The sequence below is a fragment of the Anabrus simplex genome, chromosome 2 (genome assembly GCF_040414725.1).
Source record: "Anabrus simplex isolate iqAnaSimp1 chromosome 2, ASM4041472v1, whole genome shotgun sequence".
Taxonomy (NCBI): Eukaryota; Metazoa; Arthropoda; class Insecta; order Orthoptera; family Tettigoniidae; genus Anabrus; species Anabrus simplex.
In genome coordinates this window covers 1,063,483,952-1,063,504,500 of record NC_090266.1, presented here as the reverse complement: position 1 = coordinate 1,063,504,500, position 20,549 = coordinate 1,063,483,952, and the positions used below count along the sequence as shown (strand labels likewise).

The following is a 20,549-nucleotide window of genomic DNA, read 5'->3' as shown; positions in this document are numbered from 1 at the left end:
AATTGGAAAAGGGGCACGATGGCTTTAACGGGATTCTATCAGCCTGGGGAGGTCAACTGAGTAGAAGTGGGTTCGACTCCCACCTCAGCCATCCTCGAAGTGATTTTCCGTGGTTTCCCACTTCTCCTCCAGGCAAATGCCGGGATGGTACCTAACTTAAGGCCACGGATGTCCAACAACTAACCAAGAAGGAGAAGAAGAGTACAACGGCTAGTTAACCTTTGGTGTTAACAATAACATTATGAATTTATGTGTGAATAAAATCTCATAATGTGTGATGCGTGTGAATAACAAGTCTTATCTAACAAATACGAGACGATAATACACACACACACACACACATATGACGCTGTTGATGGTGATATATATATATATATATATACACATATGGTGACTGGGTAATAGTACAAACAAACCCAAACAAACCTTTCAGCAAGTAGAAGAAGGAGAAGAAGAAGTAGAAGAAGAAGAAGGTTTTCGTTGTGTGAACTTTGTTGGGTGGTATAATATGTTAAGGTAAATTATGATTTGACCTATATGGGCTAGGATCAAACGTGTTCGCTTTGATTTGGTCATTTGATACAGAAAATATGATCATCCTACCTCTTGAAGACTCGTTGTTCTCATTACAAAAGTTGTTTTTATCATGCAGTTTGCAGGTTAGTTTACCATTCCAACATTGTAAATATGCCTTTGTGAAGATTTCACCTGATAGTGAATGTTTATGTGAGTTAGTGTGGAAAGCGGATTTACATCCATCGTATTGTCAAGTTGACGACAGTGTCATCACATTTAACAGGACAACTTATGATGGATTACCTTTCAAACAATTTCCTAAATCTTATTGTTCATTGCCGTGGACAAGCATTCGCGCAGTACCTGCTGTCGTGTTTGTGAAAACTGTGTGTGTGTCTGTTGTTGTTGAAGAAGCAAATACTGTTAGGAAGTGGCGCAAAAATATTTCTGTGCTTTCCCAAATTATTGGAAATATTTTGAAGTTGTGTACTGTAGTGGATTCTTGTGTAGTGAACTTGAAAAGCCTGCCTGGAACTATTAAAATGGGATTGAACTGCATTGTAATCCATCATTTAACATCTAGTGGGAATACGTCTAATAATGTTGGGACGATTTCATCGGCAACTAAATTGTCTGTAAAGAAGATTTTCTCCAAAGAGAGATTTGACCAGATTCAGAACGCTCCGACTGTCAGAAATGTCGGAGGTTTGGGTGGTCCATATAGTGAACTTAAGAATATAATAATTCGGCAGTCGAGAAACAAAAATAAGAAAGAATTAAAGTTTTGTCATCAGGTAAGTTTGGGGTAATGAATTCTTGGCTCGACAAAGCCTCTCTCTGTTTGATTTTAATTAATAATCATTTTCATACATTAAAATGTTCAAGTAAATCATTTAATCAGTGAAGAGTCACCTGTTAAAAGCTAACAGTACATGTGTCATCCAAATGGTGGACATCTTCAGCTACTGATATCATAAAGGACTAAAATATTTCCAGTTAAAAGGTTAAATGAGGGAAATCCTATCTTTCCTGTTGGGCATCAAGTATTATGCGCATACTTTTTAGTGATGGATTTTTGTACTGGTTTGAGGTGTAAGGAGGGAGCACTGCCAGTTCCGGTAATACTGCCAACTGAATGGAAATGAAATGTGAATTGAATCGATAATGTGATCGATACGTATTTTCTAAACCTTTATTATTTTAAGCCAGCAGCTGTGCCAGAAATTATATAACATTTCTTGATGCGAATCTTGTTCCTAGCATGAATTATGTAGTTTGGCTTTGCTGTGTAAACAACAACAGTACGAGTACGTATAGTGTACGCCAGATGTCGCACAGCGATGCATAAGCAATTCTTAGTTTGTGTTTCAAAGGTTGCCAATACGAATCTCGAAGATAACCGAGGTCGACCGATTCAGCACTAGGGTGTCCATCTATCACTGAAAGGTGTGGGTACTATACTTGACCCATTAGATATATTAGATTAACCAAACCAACAAAATTCAATGAATGGATTACATGTCTGTCTAGTCATAAAAACATTAGGTTTGCTGATGCAAGAACAATCCACATAAAAATCTTAAAATTATTCATCGATGTGTTGTGGCACTATATCATGATCGTTTAAAATGTTCAAGTAAATCTTCCTTCATTTAACAATATATGAATTAATCACTCATGAGGTGGGGCAATAACAAAGCTCGTAGCGGGGAACTTTCTCTTGTTTGTAGGTGGACTTCAAACAGGAAATATGAAACTTGAGAATTCTTGCCAAGAAAAACGGGCAGCGTAGATGTAGAATAGAAAACTTGTGGGATGTTCCCTGCTGGCCCCGTTAGATGTTCTATGGTTAGTCCGTAGCCGTGTTTGTATGCGACTTGTTATCTGCATTCGCGGGATATTGTGCTGGTCATAAATAGTAAGTTCCTGTTTTGCACAATAATACTGGAAAAACAAAGTTCACTGCAACTATAGTTGACTGGATATTTCTTTTCTTGGTAGAAATTCAGTAAGGGCTACATTACCTTTATAGCATGATAAGGATGTAATATGTTGGAAATCTTAAGTGGAATACCGTGTAGAGGAGAGATGTGTTCACTGCAACAGTTAAGAACCCACATTAGTGTCACCAACTGTGGTTTCAGTGGCAACATTCACTCAATTAGAAATTCTGTCGCACCTAAGTGTCCCTAACCTAACCTAACCTAACCCTGTGATTATGAGTGGTTTTTGTTGGATCACATAACCTGCCGCTATCAGTGGTTTTTGGTGGTTTACAACCTAACCTGTCACTATCAGTCATTTTCTGTGGATTACAACTGTCTTGTCACTAGACAATACCGTCCCAGGGGATGCTAGAGGCCTGGTGGCAGCTTCATGGCCCTAATGTATAGGATTACGCGCCAAGACCCCCTTTGCTTCCTCCAGCCCAATGGTCTTGTTACTAGCATGACCTATCTAATCCAGACCAATGGTTTAGTCACTAGCCAGACGTATCTCAAATTCTGTAATGTTCTTGTCACGATACGGTAGACATACTGCCCATGCTCACCAACCTCAGTAGCATTATTAGGAAGTAGAATTTAAGCAAATCTTACTTAGAATTCCTTTCAGAGGAATGGCGTTTTCATTGCGATGTTCTGGAACCCAACATCCCGCCCCAAAAACTATATTTACTTTGATGACATAAGGAAGAGAAGCACTCACCATTGTCCATTGCTACAAACTTGCATTTCTATTGGCCAACATAAAGTCGTATGTGATGTCATTCACGTCAGTCATAATAAGTAGATTGTATTATCAAACCTGGCAGAATAAAAATGCAAAGAAACAGGACATATAAAGGAAACATTGCTGAATACAGGATAGGAAAGATTTTATATCCAACTTGCCTTAATGCAGAGTAGAATACAGTGCTGCAGCGGCAGTAAAGAATTTGTGCACTCTCTGTTCTAGAGGGAAGAAGATCTTGAACAGGGAACTAGAGGCCTAACACCCCTTTGCGGCAGCTCCAATCTGGGGGCTTATGTCCATAGACCCTATTTGCCTCCAAATCACTGGTTTTGTCCACCCTTACCCTAACTTTTCCAGACCAATGGTCTTGTCTATCCCTATCCTAACCTTTCCAGTCCAATGGTCTTATCCACCCCTACCCTCACCTATCCAGACCAATGGCTTTGTCCTTCTCTACCCTAACCAATCAAGACCAATGATCTTGTCCAGGCCAGTGGTGTTAACACAGGAAACTAGAAGCCTGACACCACTTCGCGGCAGTTCTGGTCTGGGTGCTTACACCCCCAGGCCCTCTTTGCTTGTCCCCAAATCACTGGTCTTGTCCACCCCTACCTTAACCAATCCAGACCATTGATCTTTTTCTGGCCAATGGTGTTTACACAGGATAGAGGCCTAACGTTGCTTTGTGACAGCTGTAACCTTTGTTTTATTTCTTAACTAGAGAAGTTGGCAGCCTTGTCGACCACCCCAACCACGTCCCCTGCAAGAAAGCAGCGAGAAGTAAACAAAAGATAGTCACTCTGCACGGAGTGTGACCTAAATATAAATATGACTAACATTTTTTGGTCACATTGGTGAGCACGGATGGTAGTATTGATCTTGTCACTAACCAGGGTTATGGTCGTGTTACTTCTCGTTAGTCGTGCTGTAAACCTCTCTTTTACAAACCCATTGTTAAAAGTGTTACCCAATCTAATGGCCCTTTGATTTGCTACGATTGATCTATATAATATTTGTACGTTGTGTCAAACAGCCAACAGATGCCAGGTCGTCAGTCTCCTTTCAAATTAACCGCCATTAGTGTGAATCTCAACCTTCCAATTCTGTCACCCATGATGTAACACAGACACATGTTCCACAGCCCCGGAGTCGTTTGCCTGCAGATCCTAGACTTATACCTACTATGTATCCGTATAACCCATATATACGACTTTTAAATCTTTACCTGTGATGTGACACGTTAGCCAAGTGGCAAAGGTAATAGAGTACAGACTTCGAGATTGGTGGTTCAAATCAACCCATCATCAGGAATTTATAACAGGTAAATTAAATTTGTGTAAGATGCAAATAAATATGTAAATAAATCAAAGGTAGGATAAGAGGAGACAGGAGGAGTGAAGGCAGCAGGAAAAGGAGAGTGAAGAGTAAAAGAAAATTACATCAGTAAAACTATTCACTAATGTTAGTTTCTTCCCACCTGAAACCCCTACTACCTGGGCAAGTCCCACAAGTATGTAGTCATAGATGTGCCAGCACATTCTTGCCTTGTTTCTGATTTTCACACCAGGCAAACACTGGAGGTGTACCTTAATTACCGCCGCAGTCTCTTCCTTTACATCCCAGTCCTTTTAAATCACTTCATCGCTAGAAAAACGAAAATGTTACACGATTAGGAAAGATTATTATTATTAGGGCCCGGATGTTTATGACCTAAAAATGTTGGAAATATGCAAGCATTTGTGACCTAAATATAAATGTGACTAACATTTTATGGTCATATTTTCGGAATAATCACAGTTTTGCCGCTGTTTAAATGAATGTTATATTGGAAATATACTTTTAAAATCTAGAACATTCAATAATAATAAATAAGCAATAATAATTTTATTAATTATATTTTGAATGTATTTAATTACTCATTCCAGATGTAACTCTCGACTCTGCACAGCATGAAATAAATGTTGCATTTTGATCGGTGATCACAAAGAATTATAATAGCACATTACATATATTTTTAAGTTTTCAAATAGGAACGATCTTCTATTTTTACGCAATGTTGACTTGTAAAGGGAAAAAGACCACTCAACATCACAGGATATTATTGGGCCATATTTGAAATATGTCAAATCATTTAGAGTTCAATTGAGGCACTGTCACTTTATATGCATCTGTCTCTTTCTATACAGCTTACTCTTATGATTCACATAAATATATATTTCTAAGAAAAATAATGTTAGAAATTACAGACGTGGTTTCCCATTTTTACACCAGGGAAATGCTGGGGCTGTACCTTAATTAAGGCCACGGCCGCTTCCTTCCCAGTTCTAGCCCTTTCCTGTCCCATCATCGCCATATAAAGCCAATAGCAAAAAAAAAAAAAAAAAAAAAAGAAAGAAATTACAGACAACAATTAGGAGATGTGAAAAAATCTGTATTTGAGACTACTGAAAGCAGGTATGCGAAAATCGAATAAAAAGGTAAAAATATGACAAAAACATGAAAATTTATGGGGAAACATGAGCATAATATGAAAAATTACCAGAAAATGACAAACGTTAAAAGAGCCAAAATATGACTTTATATGACCCATGAAAATTGCATAATTTTAGTCACCATATCTAAAATCATGCTTAACTTGTATTTTCAATGGAAATATTGTAAAGAAATAAACTATGACGTCATAAACATCCGGGTCATTATATATATATAATTCACTGGGGCCATCAAGGACCACGTTAAGTCTTGTTGCATTTGACACTGAACTTGGCCTTCTTTAGAGCCCAAATTTCCCTCATTCTTTGTGAGTGGGCCTGCTCACGCTCCTCTGTCCAAGGGGCACCGTGTCTTCTCTTCGGTTGCTCGTCTCGGTTTAGCCCGTTCGTCAATATTTTCTTGTGGAAGAGATCTCTGTTAAAGGCGTCTTTAGCTGAGATATGTAGCATTTGCAGGTCTTCTTTGGTATTTCTAAACCAGGGAATTGTGGTTTTGGGGTTTGAATCAAAATAGTGAAAGATTTCTTTAGTTAACTTTCTTCTGTCCATTCTTTTCAGATGACCGTAAAATCGTGCCCGTCTTTTTCTGATTGTGTCGGTAATTTTCTCTATTTTGCTGTAGACTTCCTTGTTGGATCTCTTTTGATGGATTCCATTTCTGTACTTTGATCCCAAGATTCCTCTCACAATTTTGCGTTCTCTTTTCTCCAGTTCTTCAAGGAGTCCTTTGTTGGCATTTAGAGACAGGGTTTCGGCTGCATATAGAACTACTGGCTTCAGAACTGTTTCATAGTGACGTATCTTGGTGTTTTGGGAAAGGCATTTTTTGTTGTAGATTGTGCGGGATGTTTGGTAGGCTATTTCCAGTTTGCGTACTCGCTCCTGAAGTGCTTCTTTGTCCAGTCCATTTTTCATGATGATCTCACCCAGGTATTTGAATTTGTCTACTCGGGTGATGTCCCCGTATTTTGTATGGAGTTTTGGTGGAGCCTCTTTGATGTTAGTCATTACTTCTGTTTTCTCAAACGATATCTGCAAACCAGTTTGTTCGGCAATTTCCTTTAAATTTTCAACTTGAGCTCTAGCGGTTTCTATATCGGTTGAGAGAACAGCAATATCATCGGCAAATGCTAAGCAGTCTGTTGCGATCCCCTTGGATTTGGTTCCTATTCTCAATGGACTGTAGTTGGTTTCCTGTAATCTCACCCGCCAGGTCCTGATGATCTTTTCAAGAACACAGTTGAAGAGTATCGGGGATAGCCCATCACCTTGTCGGACTCCTGTTTTGATGTCAAAGGAATGCGAGAGACATCCGTGGAACTTCACCTTGGATTTTGTATCGGTCAGGGTGGCTCTAATTAATGCCAGCAGTTTCAAATCAACTCCAAATTCATTTAAGATGTTTAGCAGGACTTCCCGGTCAATGGAGTCGTACGCTTTCTTAAAGTCTACAAAGACAGACACATACTGCTTGGACCTTAGTGTACAATATCTGATGATCGTTTTGAGATTTTGGATCTGTTCAGCTGTTGAGCGACCTTTTCTGAACCCTCCTTGGTATTCACCTATTTGATGTTCAACTTGTGCTTCCAAACGCTCCAGGATGGCAAGTGATAGAATTTTGTAAGTCACGGGTAGCAAAGATATTCCTCTGTAGTTGTTGATGTTCTTCACGCTGCCTTTTTTGTGTAATGGATGGATCAAAGCTATTTTCCAATCTTCGGGTAGGGTCTCCTTGTTCCAAATTTCTTCTATTTGCTTTTGCAAGATATCAAGTGATTCTTCTGGGGCATATTTCCATAGTTCTGCTACTACTGAGTCTTCCCCCGGTGCTTTGTTATTTTTGAGACGGGCAATGTGGCGCTTGATTTCATCTCTGTCGGGTGGTCTGGAATCTGGGTACCTGAGTAAGGGTTCCTTGGTCTCAATGGCGCTTTGCGGTTTAGAGCAATTAAGTAAATTCTTGAAGTAATCTGCCAGAATGCTGCAATTTTCTTCATTTGACGTCGCCAGTGTGCCGTCCGTTCGCTCAAAGCATAGAGATGGTGGTTTATAGCCAGTGAGTTTGCGTTTGAAGGCTCTGTAGTACTCTCTGCTTTCATTCTTCCTAAAGTTTTGTTCTATCTTTTCAATGAGAGATTTTTCGTATTTACGTTTCTCAGTTCTGAACACCCTAGCTGCTTGGACACGTTGGGTTTTGTAGGTTTCCCAATCATTTTCTGATTTCGTAGAGTTGTACTGTTTCCACGCATTGAGTCTTTCTTGGAGGACTGATTCGCAGGTACTATTCCACCAGCCATGCTTTTTGCTTCTCTTGATTTCTGCAACGTCTTTGGCGGCCTCAACAAGGAGACTTTTGGCGTTGTTAAAGTCACAGTCATTTGGTCTAGCCTTCTCCTGGAACTCCTCGACCCTTTGCCGAAGTTTATCATTGTCGAAGCGTGTGATCTGTTTGGTTGTCTTCCTTGTGTTTGCGGGAATTGGTTTGAATTTGATAAGAGACATATAATGATCTGAGGCCACATTGATGCCTTTCTTTACCTTGACATTCATAATCTCAGGGCTGTTTCTCCTGGAGATCGCAACATGATCAATTTGGAACTCTCCGAGAGCTTGGACGGGAGAACGCCAATTCATTTGCTTTCTGGGTAGATGGCGAAAGTGGGTCGACATGACCTGCAGGTTGTGATTTTCGCAAATGGTCACCAGTCTTTTGCCGTTGGGATTGGTTCTTTTGTGAGCAGGGTAATTTCCTATAACTTTCTTGTACTTCTGCTCACGACCTAGTTGGGCATTGAAGTCACCCAAAAGAAGCTTGACATGGTGTTTGGGGATTTTGTTCAATTTTTCATCCAGTAGGTCCCAGAAATTATCAACTTCGTCTGGATCAGACTTGTTCTTATCGTTTGTAGGAGCATGTGCGTTAACTAGGGCGTAGGTTTTGTTCGCGCATTTAATTGTGAGTATAGACAATCTGTCATTCACAGGTTCGAAATTTGCAACCGATTTAAGGATCTTGGTTCTAACAGCAAACGCGGTTCCAAGCATCACAGCTCCATTGAGGATTCCTCTTTGTGCTTTGCTCTTATTATTATTATTATTATTATTATTATTATTATTATTATTATTATTATTATTATTATTATTATTATTATTGCACTTCATAATTAATCCATCGAGGGGTGTTGTATGTTGGTGCAGATTTAGTGTCTTCCATAATTTGGGTACAGGTAATAAATAAATAAATAAATACATAATAAATAATAAATACAGTACTTGAAAATAAATTCCACAGAATGGCTGTTTTGATTAATGAGTTGCTTTATCATAATCTCTTCGTTTGAAATAAATCAGGGGTAATTTTTAACACTGAGTTAATTTATTTTGTAATTGTCTTTTGTTACATGATGGGATTTGGACTGTTTCGTTCATCTGTACATTCACCTTCGTTTAGAGTACGACAGATTTGTGTTACTTATAATTGAGCTGCACCGAATGAGTTGGCTGTGTGGTTAGGGGCGCACAGCTGTGAGCTGGCATTTGGGAGAGAGTGGGTTCTAACCCCACTGTCGGCAGCCTGAAGATGGTTTTCCGTGGTTTCCCATTTTCACACCAGGCAAATGCTGGGGCTGTACCTTAATTCAGGCCACGGTTACATCCTTCCCACTCCTAGCCCTTTCCTAACCCATCGTCGCCATAAGACCTACCTGTGTCAGTGCAATGTAAAGCAACTTCTAAATTGAGCTGTTAACTGCAGAAGTGCTTTAAGTCAAATATGTCAGTTTATGAGTAATGAGGGGAGAATTTTTGTAATGATCGGAATGATAACTGTGATTAGATTTCCTTTGTACAGTCTACTCTTTAATCATTTCTCTAATTAATATCTATTTTTATATGAAATTAGGAAAATGTGTTGCCTGTCACATATTATTTTGACTTGCACTACTTCTGCATCCAAAGATTTCAAAAAATGTTTTTCACACGACTTAATTCAGATTTACATGTACTAAAATCTCTTGTCATAAAAGAAAGATTGTATGTAATGACTTAGATATAAGATTTTCTGTTATTTATTGTGATTCACAAAATTAATAAAACACAATGGTTATCAAAGAAAGGATTTGAACAAAAAATATCTTGTGTGCGAGATTGGGGAAAGAAATGAAGTTTAAAGGCAGAAGTTAAACAAAGAGCCAATATATTAATGAAAGCTCTTCATCCATCAATGTTCCGTCATCATTCTGGTTGTTGATTGAATGTATGAATCTAGTTAAGGCACTCCACCTGTTACAAAGAGAGACTCTGGGGAAGGGTGATGCTCTTTTTTTCTCCCTTGATGAGAGTGCTGATGCAGGGTGATGCTCTTTTGTTGTTAGTTCAGGGCAGTGCTAAATGTAGCATCTTTAGATGCTACCAACTGTTACAAAACTATTGCAGGGGGAAAGGTAGGTGTAGTTCAACAATAGCTATTTATACTTGGGCTACTGTTCTCATGATAGACATAGGCATGGATTTGGAAAGGTAGGTTACAGCTACTACATGACCCTTTTTCTTGCCATGCGGACAGTATGCGCTGCAGCTGTAGAAAAAATGCCCTCGGAAGGTGTGTGGCCCTGAAGAGGCCACTGTTCTCGTGACAGAGATTAGTCTGGGTTAAAATAACTTTTACATACAAAAATACGATGTTGCAATGACAATTGTCTCCTCGTGCGTGCACACGCGAACACTCTCTCTCTCTCTCCCTCTCCAATCATGGCTATTTACAAGACTCTGTTCTATTCATACAGTAGGTATTTCGGCTCGATATTACCTGGGGACGGCTGTAATCCTATTCAGAGGCTTGCCTTTACTTTCACTTCTCCAAGTCCAGTCACCCCACACAGCAGCTGCGAGCAGACCACTGGGTTTGAATATAGGTCCACAGGGCACACAACACATGATGACTGTTTGTTCGATTTGCACAGTCACGTAGAGTGAACAAGTAAATGGCAACAGGTAAACATTGCTAGACCGCAGAACAGTTCTTCTCGCAAAACACTGTTCCAATTGCACTCATGAAAGCTACTCCAGCTGCTACAGAAGTACACGCACACACAGTACTCTAAGGCAGTACACAGTCTTCAGTCCAGCCACTCACCGGACACTCTGAGCAACAACAGCAACAACAACTCACTCGCAGTGGCCTTTTATTTATACCTCTTATGATGGGCTACTAGAATATTCGGTGTTCGGCTGGAGATGGAGCATTCCCGTTGTACCTACCAGATGTTGCGGGGAGAAACTAGACGAAGGGAACAATAGAGGACGGGCCACGGCATGTCTTCGGGCAGGCTGGGAGGTCCTTCAAGCTGGCTTAGTCATCCCTTTCAGGAAATACAGAAGTGGCTGTGACAAGACTGATGGTCGTTTGAGCACATAACATTGCCCCCTGTCGAAAGCTGATCAATGACGTCATTGGATGAAATGGTGGAACGATTCAATAGGACCACTGAGAATCACCTGCGAATGGTCGTAAGTGAACATTAGAGGGACTGGGTTCGTCATCTTCCCGTTCCTCTTGGTGTACCAATCTGCAGTGTACGAGGCTACTGGATGCACATGAGTACATAACGATTTACTGTGTCACTGGTAGGGAATGGTCCGGCCTCATCAATTGCCACTCTCTCGAGGGGCATGCCCACATTTTAAGGCTTCATTCGGCCTTTATCTCTCCGGCTTGGTCCCTTGCTGGCAGCAGATTCGTTGCATTTAGTGCAGCAGTCTTCCACGTCCGATTGGCACCCCACCCAGTAGAACCTCTATCGGACTTTTCCAGGTAAATCAGGCACGTCTTCTGGTGCAGTTCTCTCAGCATAGTCTGTCAAAAGTTGCTGGGGTGTTGCACAACCCGAATGGCATTACCTTGAACTGCCAGAGACCATGTCCAACTGAAAATGCAGTCTTCTCGTGGTCTTCGCAATAAATCTCCACTCGCCGGTAGTCACTCTTCAGACCCACCATAGAGAACCACTTCGATTCTGATATCATATCCAGAGTATTGTCAATCCGGGGTAGCTGTCTTTCTTTGTGACGTCATTTACTCTTCTGTAGTTGACAGAGAATCAAGTCGAGCCATCTTTCACTAATACTACTGGGGAGCTCCGAGGATTTTCTGAGGATTCTATTACTTCCTGTTCCTTAATTTCTTCGATCGTCTGGTCTACTTCGTGTTACTTCGCGAGCAGAACTTGTCAAAGCGGAGCCTCGACCGGCGTGCTGCCACCCACATCAATCTGATGTGTGAGTTTCATCCGGCTGAAGTCGTTGCTATCCAGGGAGAAGACATCTTTATATATCAGGAGTACTGGGCGAGTTGGCCATGCGGTTAGGGGCGCGTAGCTGTGAGGTTGCATCCGGGAGATACTGGGTTTGAGCCTCACTGTCGGCAACCCTGAAGATAGTTTTCCGTGGTTTCTCATTTTCACACAAGGCAAATGCTGGGGCTGACGGTTCCTTCCTTCTCATTCCTAGGCCTTTCCTATTCCATCTTCGCCGTGAGACCTATTTGTGTCGGTGCGAAATAAAGCAAATTGTAAAAATATTCCAGGAGTAGATCTTCGGGTCTTTCAGCTTTTGTCGTTGCCCGCGTTCTAGGTTGTCAGAAGATTTTTCATACTCCTTCCGCAGGGCCTCTTGCATGTTCTGCCCTGCTCTCACTCCTATGTCTGCTTGGAGTGGCTGATCCAACTCGATGGCTTCGCAGTTGACAATCCATAAGACAGGCTGGCAAACTCCAAGTGTTGTGCTTTGGTGGATAGCATGTCGTAATCATTCAAGTTGGACAGTCGAACGCAAGGGTGATGAGAGGTGTTGATCAAGGTTTTGGCGATCAGTAATCCCTTTGAAAGTTCTGATATTCAGGCTCCACAATGGCAGTCAAACCTCCAGCAGCTCCGTCCAGGTACACAGCCGTGTCCTGCTCAGTCCTTGTTGGAATGGTCAGTTCTCTCGTAGATTAACCAGCGTGAAGCAGTGACTTCCTGCGCCGGTCGAATGGCGATTTCTTCAGCTCCATACCGAAGCTTGTTGGAGCTCATATTGAGGATAATTTTAAGATAGTTAAGAAAGTAGAGTCCGATGAGATTACCTCATCCACAGTGTCTGCCACAAGAACCCGGTGCTTCACAGTCCTCCACCCTACGGAGAATTCCACTACTGTCTCGCCGTGGACAGGCGGCGTCTCCCCTGAGGCAGTAGCCACACAGGTTCACTGCCAGTGGTCGAATTGTCCACCGCTGCGCAACCGTTGGCTGGACAGTGGTTTTTGTTGCTCCAGTGTCAATCAGCATGCTCCACACTATCCTGTGGATGACTCCATCCACCATTTAGGCTGCTACTATCTGATCGCAATCTAGTTATGCAGGTGTGGGCTGCTGGGGCTTGACGACTATCCTGAGCTGACCTTCGCCCCGTAAGGCTGGTTAATAGTCGTTTCCCTGACTGGTGTATTTCTCGGCTGTTGTGGCGTCCGACATCTTCACTGGTCTTGCAATTCCGGCTTATGTAGCCCTTGGTACCACACTTCCAGAAGGTGACAAGTCTTCGATACATCCGATGCCTCAAGCGTTGTTCCGTTGCCTCATTTGCTGGATTCCACTCGGCTTTGAAGAACCTTCTTATGGCTTCAAGGAAGTCGGTCAGGGACTTATCGTCCTGTGGTTGTGCAGTTTCTTCCACTTCCAGGCGACACACCCTAGTTTGTGGTCTTGATGCCTGCTTCGTGGCCTCGAACTCCAGTGTGTGGCCGAGAGCATCTCCTAGGATCTTGTGGCGGGCAAGACGAAGGGCGCATTGAGTATCCGGGTCGCGTAATCCAAACTGGACATGTGACATTGTCATTATTTTGAGTCACATGTCCCATAACCTGATAGTATAAATGATAAACTTTGTGCATTATTTTTATTCACAATAAACTTACAACAAGCAAACTGGACACACGTGTTTGGATCAGCAATCACTGAGCTCATGGGCTCAAGGAATGATGTTAGTGAAACTGATAACCTTTTCCTGCAAACTCTTCCTTCTAGTGACTTGCCTCCCTATTTTGTGAGATGTAACACATTTGTATATAGATGAGGGAAGAATAGGGAATACTGAAACTGTATTGCTAATAATGAGTAAGAGCATCATATATCAGGCTTGTTACATTTCTTCTAAACTATGTAAGTTGAGCAATGTTAATTCTTGTGCAGATGTTCATATAGGGAGTGTGTTACTGAAACCACTTCTCGCAGAAAGCTTTTCAGTAGTCAAATACAATAGTTCAAATCATAATGTATAACACTATAACATACCTGTAAAGATAATACACATTATTAAACAAAAAATGACACATTTGTTCTACAAAAACATCATAATTACCCCATGTCCATCCCTGATGTATGACCTCAAACCAAGCTTTGCCCTTGTGCAAGAGTGTAAAAAATATGAGATTAATCATTGACCAGCACCTCTCGTGGGCGGATCAGACAATGTCTGTGAGTAGACAAGTGTTTGCCATGTTGCACACTAAGCAATTTCAAATTTTCTTTCCCGATCAGTTTAAAGATGAAACTAGTCTAAACCCTTGTTCTTCCAATATTTGATTACTGTGACGTAGTTTACAAAGACGCAAAAGCGTGACTTCAAGAGACACTACAATGTGCACAAAATGCCTGTGCAAGATTTATATGTAATTTGAAATTTTCAGATCATGTTACCCAGTCTTACATCGACCTCAGATGGCTATGCCTCAAAGACAAACGTACGCTGCATACCCTGACTTCATTGCACCGAATCCTTATTTTACAATCCCCAACTCACCTGTAAGAACGATTTTATAGCCTTTCTGAACACCATGATAAAAACACCAGAGCACTGAACTCGACATTGCTCGCTATTCCTAAGCATAAATCCTCAAACTACAACAATTCCTTCGCTGTTGTGGCCAGCCGTGAATGAAACTTACTTCCGCAGGAGGTCAGAGGGATATCAGACTACGAAAGATTTAAAAGTATGTGCTCAAAATACTCCATGCGACGAGCTCACAGTGCAACAGTTTCTTCTTCTTCTTCTTCTCCTCCTCCTCCTGGTCTTCCTTTTCTATTATTATTATTATTATTATTATTATTATTATTATTATTATTATTATTCAATAGTGTTAAAAAGTACTCAGCTGTGGTTCCCTGCATAGTTATCCTTATTCCGATCCCCTTCTTGTAATGTTTTTCGCTCACAGTAATAAGATGAAAACTAACATTCGTCAGTGTGAAACATGTTTGGAATTGGACAAATTAATTGTAAATAATGACAGGTTTATTTATGTTGTTATTATTATTATTATTATTATTATTATTATTATTATGATTATGATTATTATTATTATTATTATTATTATTATTATTATTATTATTATTATTATTATTATTATTATTATTATTATTATTATTATTATTATTTTGTAATTCATTGCATTTTAATATCTTTGTAGGTATTCTATTATTGTACTTAGGAAGCAAAATGTTCATTTATATTGTGTATTATAATATAAGTTTTATGAACAGTAAGATAGCATAGTAATTGGTTTGTCTCTTTTTTCATTTATTCAATATTTTAATGTTTTTATTTTATGTTACTTATGTATTTCACTGGTTAAGTAAATGAAATGGCTTATGGCTTTTAGTGCCGGGAGTGTCAGAGGACATGTTCGGCTCGCCAGGTGCAGGTCTTTTGATTTGACACCCGTAGACAACCTGCACGTCGTGATGAAGATGAAATGATGATGAAGACGATACATACACCCAGCACCCATGCCAGCGACATTAACCAATGATGGTTAAAATTCCCGACCCTGCTGGGAATCAAACCCGGGACCCCTGTGACCAAAGGCCAGCATGCTAACCATTTAGCAGTAGACAGGGACACATGTCCCTAACTTTGCCAGTTAAAATAAACCATATCTATCTATCCTCAGATTCTATCAAACCACTTTAAACCATGTGCATGTATGTACAGTATTGTTTACATTGTGTAAGCTAGACAATGATTATCAGTTGGTGATGTTATGAACAAATAATCAATGTAATAGTCCTCTACTGTCACTTCAGTAAATTATGGAAGTTCTTCTGTACTTATCTTGGCTGCTGTCATTAATTGCTATTATGAATTGTTGAACCATTTCCCCACCAAAAATGATCCAAACATTAATAAACAGAATAGTTGACATAGTTGGTAAGAATGGTGAATGCGGAGGGTCTCATAGTTCGAATTGTGCGGTTTTGGACTACAGGCACTTAACTGTGAAGCAGTATAACTATCTTTGTTGACCAATCCAGGCTGTTTAATGTGTGATTTTTGATGCATTTCTCAGCATCAAGGATTTTACTACATTTTCATGAAGAAATAATAAACATGGTACACAGCACCAAACATTCACCGTTGACTTATGTGTATAAAGATTTGGTTTCGGCGTGTGTTATCTGGTGTCTTCAGCATCTAGCCATTGTGCAGATTGACAGTGACGATTATCATGTCATTTTTTGTCATAATGCCAGTATTCCATTCCTGGAGAGCAGAGGTGCCAAGTGCCACGTGATGTCTTGCAGTGAGTACTTAGGGAACTTAGTTGTCAAAATTTTTTATTTTTATTTTTCCCCAAGTGCTCAAAGGTGATGTGAAATACTGTATGCTCAGTTTCAGTAGTGTTCCTAGTTTGTTCCTTGTCCAGGATAATCTTCTCCACTCACGTCCTCGTTTCTCTTTTATCTTATGATCAGTTTTATGAGGTTGTATTTGTCATTTTAGAAGATGTGACTGAAATATGCTGCTCTCCTCCATTTTGCGAGGGTTAAAATTTCACAAGATTTCCTGGCAGAACGGAATACATGCTTGTTGGTGATGTGGTCTACCTGTGAGATCTTCAACAATCTACTATGCATTCACATTTTAAAAGCCTGCGGTTGGTTCCTTGGAGCCTTTGGTGTCCATACTTCGACACCATAGATGAGCACCAGTAACACATTACACTTCACGACATGCCAGCGAGTTTCGAATCTGAGGTCGTGGTTGTGCACAAGATGTTTAATTTCAGATACACCCTCTTGCAGTGCTGATTCCAGTTTTGATTTCTAGGTTCATATCCCATTCCCATATTTTTATAATAATGTTATTGGCTTTACGTCCCACTGACTTCTTTTACAGTTTTCGGAGACACTGATGTGTCAGAATTTAGTCCTGGAGGAGTTCTTTTACATGCCAGTAAATCTACCAACATGAGGCTGACGTATTTGAGCACCTTCAAATACCACCGGACTGAGCCACGATCGAACCTGCCAAGTTGGGATCGAAGGCCAGTGCTTCAACCATCTGAGCCATTCAGCCCGGCGATCCCATTCCCATATTAACCAGATTCCTTGGTACTAGAATTGTGACATCTTCCCAATGGCGTTTCAGTCTTAAGTGATAAGAGCATCTGTGATTTTCTGCTTGCTGATTACTATGAATTTAGTTTTCGGAATGTTTATTTTAAGGCCAAACTATTTGCTTACTTTGTCGATGCTGTTCGGGAGGAATTGAAGGTCTTCTAAATTGTCAGCAGGAATAACGGTGTCATCCCCATAGTTGTTGTTGATTTGCTTCCTGTTGATATTGATCTTTTTATCAACTTCAAGGGCAGTTTCAAAAATGGATTCAGAGTATAAGCTATGAAGGATTTGAGAGAGGATAGAACCTTGTCTGCCACCTTTTTAAAGAATAATGATCTGTTTGATTTCAATACAGCTTTTTATTGGTGTTCACATTTTTTACTGTCAAGCCCAGTATGTTTCAACTGACACAGAAGGATATCATGCTTAATGAGTTCATTGATGTTTTTTTTCTATTTTACTCCATGAATGGGATTATAGGCTTATCAGCTTGTATTTTCTACATTGTTTAGAAATTGATTTTTTTGGCAGGCTAATAAAGATTGATTTCAGCCATTCTGCAAGGATATTTCCTGTGTTGTAGATATGGTTTAACAGCTTCAGAAGGAAGTCACTGTTATTAATAGTTCAGCTCCATGGCTGATTGATCAGCATCTTGATCTTCTGTTCTTGGGGTGCTGGGTTCAGTTCCTGGCTGTGTCAAGGGATTTTAATATTTAACAGTTAATTCCCTCAGCTTGGGGACTAGGTGCTTGTACTGTCCTCACCTTTTCTGGAACTTCCACACTACCACACCACACACAACACTGCCCTCCACCACACTAAGATGCAATTTCCCTTATTATTAATCATCGAAGCACTTCTGCATTCATTTGATCTGGTTCAATGTCTGTCAGGATTTTGATAGGCCTAAGGCTTTCTCCAGCTCATCCTTTAGAATCTCTGGATCATCTAGATCCTGCAGATTCTGAGCGGTCATCTCTGAAGAGATCTACGATATAGTTCTTCCATACTTTCATTTGCTTTTACCCACCAGTTTGTTTTCATTATTAGTTAGTTTCACGTTCATTCATTACTTGCTAGTGATCATCTTTCACTCTCTTATGCAAATTGAAACTTTCATGCCTTTTTTTCAAGATCTTCAATTTCATTACAGTACCTGTTAATCCACACTTCTTTTGCATCTCTTTTCTTTCTCCTAGTAGTTTTTTTGTATGTTCACGTAAGTCAGACCATTCTAAGAGGTTAGCCCCAAGCTTGGCCCAGGACCTAGCTGTCAGGGCTAAGAGCAAGTCCTGAGAGGGTTGTATGGATGGCACATTTTAAGAGACATAGAAAGAATATTCAGAATTACAAAAATCAACCTTTAAGAAATTAATACAATAATATAAAAGTGTCCTTTTTTTCTTTTGCACTTAGGACGACACCATACATTTGATTTTACCAACTTAGGGATGTCAGGGAAAATTGTTTGAGCAGAATGAATGCGTAACCCTGCTTCCAATGCGGGATCGGACAAATATAATGCAGTTTTAGTCTTATTTAGTTCTCTTAGAAATTTGACTGGACCCTGTACAAAATTTACAGAAAGGGACATCGTAAAAATGTTTTCAGGTGACATGTTTTCTGTATTTCTAAACAAAATTGTCAAATTGTTCATAGGCTTCATAATTACCATCAGAGTTTCAGTCGGAAAGTCACATGGTTTTAAAGATGGGAATTCTTCAAAATATTGTAGTTGTTTTTTGAACGGTGGAAGCCCCATCTTAAAAACACAAATTCTGTCCCACATAACATATGTTTGTCTTGTAGGAAAATGTTATATCACTCAAATGATTTGTAATGTTGGTTAGAAAGGCAAGGTCAGGAACCAAGTGTGCCCATGTGTGTGTGCGCACACACACGTGCTTATGTTACCACAGCGAGAGAGTAGTGGAAGGGTTCCCTGTCCCTCACACACCAAATTGGAATGGCCTAGCCACCTCATTGTTCTTGATAACCTCCATTATTCTATTAGCTCTGGAATCTTGTTCATCCAGTCTTTTCTGAAGATAAAATTCCTGTTTGATAGATTGCAATTTGTTGAATTTCTTTCATAAGCTCATCCCTTCTTCCATGTACTTTGATTTCAGAGCTGATATCCTGATTTGCAGTTCTGGTGTTGAGAGATCTTTCTGGCTCTTCATCTCATTTCTCTTGGTCTAATGTTTTGTTTGCTAGATTTTTAGTAACAGGTAGTAACAGGGTTATGGTCTAAGAGTTATGTTATCTCATGCATATATTTTTTACACTTTTTGTATCATTTTGGAATCAATTACTTACTTATTTATTTCTTCATTAAAACCTTTTTTCTTTTCATGTCATGATGGTTACTTAATATACTTAGGAGGTTGTTTGCTGTACACAGGTGTTATTGGTTGGGCCCTCTGGGTGTGGTAAAACAAGTCTAGTACAAAAAGTCTCTGCAGATTGTTGTGCTGTACTTTTGACTGTGTTGGGATCTGAAGTTTATTCTCCACAACCTGGTGATACTGAAGAAAACCTTAGACATTTATTCAAAAGAGCATCAGAATTAGCATCAGAAGGTACGTTTTTAACTAGATGGTTTTGGTAAATTTTTTTGGAAGTAAGATTATTTGGCTTTATTGTATTCTTAAATTCTCATCCCTCAGTTATTCTTCCTATAATTTTCAGGAAAGTGCATTCTCTCTGTCATAACAAATACTGTATTATGAATAAACAAACAACTGCTACTAGCTTTGTTTTATCCCTCTTCCAAGTTTGTTCTGTGTGTGTGAGTTGTATTACTGAGTAGGCCTACTGGTATCTCTAGTGATCAAACAAAGCATGTCTACCATTATCATCTTAACTTTATTGAAAACCTGTGTTTTATAGTTTTATAATTTTTATGTCTGAGAAAGAAGCTAAACCAACGTTTCCTTGGGATAAACATCTGTAACAGCTGTTTTATTGTTTATACGTTACTCACATAAGCTTCATATAACTGTTTTTTTTTTCTTTTCATTTGACCGTAATTTCTTAAGTCCAAATCTTTGTCCAAGTTGTGGGAAATGGGGTAACTCCATAGAGTAGGGGTGGAGTACAGAGGTGACTAAGTGTGCTCCACATTTCCAGTAGAAGCTGATGCTGTGTTAGGAAGATGAAACATTATTTTATTTGTGGGTCTTATGAAAATGCTACCGTCTTGTTTTAGACCTACATAAATCTTGTTTTCCATAGGCTAACGGAAGAACAACATATCAAAACTCACTCGCTTCTCTGTATTGATTTACTAAGCATTGTAAAATCTCTGTATTGAGTTAACTGGTTAACAGCCAGTCATAATAAAATCATCATAACAGTTAAT

The 20,549-nt window shown here is 39.8% G+C and overlaps 1 protein-coding gene across 3 annotated transcripts in view; it reads left to right on the top strand.

Moving 5' to 3' along the window:
- Positions 1-524: 524 nt before the first annotated feature.
- The window catches only part of LOC136864694 (ATPase family gene 2 protein homolog B), a 265,266-nt gene continuing 245,241 nt past the window's right edge, over positions 525-20,549 (top strand). For 2 of the 3 annotated variants that reach the window (XM_067142014.2, XM_067142013.2), the window contains exons 1-2: positions 526-1,310; positions 19,590-19,767. In XM_067142014.2, the coding sequence (XP_066998115.2) occupies positions 591-1,310; positions 19,590-19,767 (898 nt within the window). In that variant the 5' untranslated portion in view covers positions 526-590. Of the gene's footprint in view, positions 1,311-19,589; positions 19,768-20,549 lie in introns of all 3 variants that reach the window. The other variant, XM_067142015.2, reaches the window with a different exon arrangement.